Source organism: Palaemon carinicauda, chromosome 32 (assembly GCF_036898095.1).
Source record: "Palaemon carinicauda isolate YSFRI2023 chromosome 32, ASM3689809v2, whole genome shotgun sequence".
Lineage (NCBI taxonomy): Eukaryota > Metazoa > Arthropoda > Malacostraca > Decapoda > Palaemonidae > Palaemon > Palaemon carinicauda.
In genome coordinates, this window is record NC_090756.1 from 24,904,452 (window position 1) to 24,909,451 (window position 5,000).

Below are 5,000 nucleotides of genomic sequence, written 5' to 3' on the forward strand. Positions count from 1 at the left end.
GTACATATATATTAAGTTCTGTAGTCACTCTTTAATCTTGTTATATAATCATGCTAAGCACACAAACACCAGACGTGAGGCCAGGGTCGCAACTTCACTCATAACAAGAAATTTCGATTCATAAAAAAAAAAAAAAAAAAAAAAAAAAAAAAAAAAAAAAAAAAAAAAACTAATCCTATTTTGGTATACGATTTATCTGATTCAGAGGCCGGTTTATTCATCCCCAATCTTTTAATGATGCGTTTTAAGCCTTGGATAAGGTTGCCCCTTCTTTCGGACTCTGTGAGAAGTGGTAGAAGAGGCTCTCGAAAAAGAGTCGCTTCTTGTAATTTAATTATTGTAAGACGATGCACGTCGGACAGGTAGATACAAAATGAGTCGTGCTGGTCCATTATCATAAGGCTTAACGAGAGAGAGAGAGAGAGAGAGAGAGAGAGAGAGGAGAGAGAGAGAGAGATTTTTTTTTTTAGTCCATCCGCGGAGACTCCATTTGCTCTTGGATAGAGTGAATTAGTTTAAACGTTTAGAGAGTATGAATTTGTCTAACTTATTCTTAAATTGTTTTACCGTGTTACTGCTCACTACATCCGCCGAAAGTTGGTTCCAGAGAGAGAGAGAGAGAGAGAGAGAGAGAGAGAGAGAGAGATTGGATGTCTCAAAGACTTTTTAGTCCATATGCGGAAACTCCATTTACTCTTAGATAGAGCAAATTAGTTTAAACATTTAAGAGTGTTCTTATGATCTTGTCTAACTTATTCTTGAACTCGTTTACCTAAGTGTTACTGTTTACTACATCCGCTGGAAGTCTGTTCCATGTATTTGATATTTTGAATGTAAAGAAATTACCACATTGAGCGGTGTTGTATCTTTTCAATTCCAGTTTGTATCCGTTACTACTGGGCTGATCTATGCTAAAGAGAGAGAGAGAGAGAGAGAGAGAGAGAGAGAGAGAGAGAGAGCATTACATCAAGTATGTTCAAGTTCCAACAGTAGACGGTATTAAATTGTGTTTGATTCTTGACATGAACTTATTCTCGCTATCACATTACTATCCGTTTTTGTCAATAGTAGGATTTTGGAATATATATAAATATATATATATATATATATATATATATATATATTTAAATAAGCCATATATTTTTGATATATTAAAGTCTGGATTCTCTTAACGACCTCGGGATCAGAGCCCCAGGCGAAATCACACAAAGACAAGAGCTTGTGACCGGCTGGGAATTCTTCGTGGCCAAGTGGTAGTCATTGTCTCTACAAGTTTGCCGGACCAGGGTTTGATTCCCGGCCGGTCACAAGCTCTTGTCTTTGTGTGATTTCGCCTGGGGCTCTGATCCCGAGGTCGTTAAGAGAATCCAGACATTAATGTATCATAAATATATGGCTTATTTGAATATGGAAAAAACACGTCTAAATGTGCAAAAATTTATCATATATATATATATATATATATATATATATTCTAATATTCGGTTTGAGATTAATTTACTACACTAACGCCCAATCGTTTGCTAACTTCATTCTCTCTCTCTCTCTCTCTCTCTCTCTCTCTGATTTTTAGTATTATTAGTTCTCAGAATCAGTTTGAGATGAATTTGCTACACTAATACCCAATCATTTACTCTCTCTCTCTCTCTCTCTCTCTCTCTCCTCTCTCTCTCTCTCTCTCTCTCTCATTTTTACGACTTCCAACGCAGTTGCAAGGGTTATGTTTTACCCCTTGTTTGTGTTTTTGTTTGTTTGTGAACAGCTACCTGGCCACAGTTTCAATCGAAGAGTAATGAAACTTGCAGGGATTAACTGTTATGTCAAAAGTTGAAAAGGATCAAATTTTGGAAAGTCAAGGTCAAAGGTCAAGCAAAATGTCCAATTCACGTAATCAGCCATAAGTTTGGACATCGTTGTCACAGGGACTTCAAAATTGGTTCGTATTTGAGTGTATGAAAATCCAAAAACCTGTTAAGGTCAAAGGTCAAGGTTTAGAAATAAGCTGCCGCGGCGGAGGTCTGCGCTCTACTGAGTGCCCCTATAGTTGAACATAGTTTTAGTTTTATTTTATTGTGTGGGATGTTAAGTATTGAATAGATGGCCTACTATAGTCCATTTCTTTTAGCCAGGCATATTTGCACTGACTTTCAACGTTGCCCTTTTAGCTCGGAAAAGTTTCCTGATCGCTGATTGGTTAGAATTATCTTGTCCAACCAATCAGCGATCCAGACACTTTTCCGAGCTAAAAGGGCACCGGCTGCGAGTACGTGCAAATATGCCTCGCTAAAAGAAATGGATTATAGAAGGTTTATAATGAACGTACGTCCACAACTCATAACTGCCGCAGCATTTATAGATGGGCTTGACGTTTAGCTCATGAGCTGTACTTGAAAACAACCAAGAATTGAACACTAGAACCTCACGAGTTACGTAATAACAATTCGGCATAACGTGACATAATACGTTCATCTGTCATCTCTTCCTCGAAATCCATATGGAGATGATTGCCCTCTGGTGGCAGTTTGGAGAAATTGTCTTAGTAATTTGTGATGAGTCAGCTGATGGATGTGGTCTCGTGGTTTGTCGGTGTCATGTGCTTGGTGTTTTTTATATATTGAGATTTTACGCGTTAGTTTTATTATTGCTGTAGTGATTTTTTTTGTTATTGTTATTATTGTTTATTAATGTTGTTGTTATTATTATTATTTATTGTTGTTGTTATTATTATTATTATTATTATTGTTATTATTAAATTTTTTATTATTATTATTGTTATTATTATTTAAGCTTTTAATATATTCAAATAAGTAGGAATACTAGAAGTACAAGGACTATTATTATTATTATTATTATTATTATTATTATTATTATTATTATTATTATCATTATTATTATAACAAGAACTTAAGCGAAAGCTAACGATGGATAACTCTTAATGAATAAATATATAAGATAAAACCAATAAAATTAATTTTGACTCAATGAAAAAGTATTTATACCAATTTTGAAGAGTAGATTTAGACGCTTCAACTGCGTGATTAGGAAGATCATTCCATAAACCTGGTCACAGTGGGAATAAAACCTCTGGAAAATTTATATATGAGATGATCAAAAGGTAAGAGATTGAAGGCTTAAAGGCCTCTTATGAATGGCAGAGGCAAGGGACAGTGACAGTGCCCTATCAAGCAGGACAATGCCCTAGAGACTGACTGTATGTTTATGAGATTAGCACCTAAGCTCCCCTCTCCACCCAAGCTAGGACCAGGGTGGGCCAGGCAATGGCTGATGATGACTCAGTAGGTAGATCTATTAACCCCTCCCATCCTTAGCTTACAAGGATGGTGAAGTTGCAGACACTACAAGAAACTATAGACCTTGAGCGGGACTCGAACCTCTGTATAGTGATAAGGGATCATCATCATCATCATCTCCTACGCCTATCGACGCAAAGGGCCTCGGTTAGATTTCGCCAGTCGTCTCTATCTTGAGCTTTCAATTCAACACTTCTCCATTCATCATTTCCTACTTCGCGCTTCATAGTCCTCAGCCATGTAGGCCTGGGTCTTCCAACTCTTCTTAGAGTAGATTTTATAGTCAAGAATTATGCTTAGAACGAGTATCGTGTATTCTTAGAAACACTCTGACACCATCTAATATTTGCCTCCGCCAACGAATTTGGAAGGAGGTTATGTTTTATCCCCTGTTTGTTTGTTTGTGAACAGCTTCCTGGCCACTATTTTGATCGTAGAGTAGAGAAACTTGCAGGGATTAACTGTTATGTAAAAAAGCTGGGAATGATAAAATTTTAGAAGGCCCAGGTCTAAGGTCAAGGTCACGGTCAAGCAAAATGTCCAATTCACGTAATCAGCCATAAGTTTGGACATCGTTGTCACAGAGACTTCCAACTTGGTTCATATTTGAGTGTATGAAAATTAACGACAATTAATACATGTTAAGGTCAAAGGTCAAGGTCGAGTCCAAGGTCAAGTAATGAAACTTACAGGGATTTTAAACTTATGTAAAGAGCTGGGAATGATTAAATTTTGGAAGGTCAAATGTCAGGGTCAAGGACGAGCAAAAATCAGTCCAAAAGATCGAGAAGTAAGCTGCCCTGGCGGAGGTCTGCGCTCTATTGAGTGTTCCTCTAGTCATATATTGAGTTTAGTTAATGTTTAACTTAATGTGACCAGATTTTTTTCTGTAAAAGGGGGACATTTTATATATATATATGTATATGTATATATATATATATATATATATGTATATATACGTATATATATATATATGTATATATACATATATATATATATATATATATACATATATGTAATATATATACATATATATATATATATATATATGTATATATACATATATATATATATATATATGTATATATACATATATATATATATATATATATGTATATATATACATATATATATATATATATATGTATGTATATATATGTATATATATGTATATATATACATATATGTATATATATATGTATATACATATATATATATATATATATACATATATGTATATATATACATATATATACATATATATATATATATATATGTATATATATATATATATATATATGTATATATATGTATATATATATACATATATGTATATATATATGTATAATATATGTATATATATACATATATGTATATATATATATAATATGTATATATACATATATATATATACATATATGTATATATATACATATATATATATATATATATATATGTATATATATACATATATATATGTATATATACATATATATATACATATATATATATATATATATATACACACATACATACATACATACATACATACATACATACAAGAATCTAAGAGTCAATCAAAACCTTTTTCTACTTACCTTTGATATTCATAATTTTCACTGGAATGGCAAACTTAAATAAATATCAGTACTATTATTATTATTATTATTATTATTATTATTATTATTA

At 32.7% G+C, this 5,000-nt stretch overlaps 2 protein-coding genes across 4 annotated transcripts in view; one reads left to right on the forward strand and one right to left on the reverse strand.

The window, feature by feature from the left end:
• The window catches only part of LOC137625417 (uncharacterized), a 45,892-nt gene extending 40,970 nt beyond the window's left edge, over window positions 1–4,922 (reverse strand). Inside the window, exon 1 of the mRNA XM_068356329.1 lies at window positions 4,910–4,922. Coding sequence (XP_068212430.1) covers window positions 4,910–4,922 — 13 coding nt within the window. The remainder of the gene's footprint in view (window positions 1–4,909) is intronic.
• The window catches only part of LOC137625347 (monocarboxylate transporter 10-like), a 192,200-nt gene that overhangs the window by 104,001 nt on the left and 83,199 nt on the right, over window positions 1–5,000 (forward strand). The gene's annotated exons all lie outside the window — the stretch shown is intronic.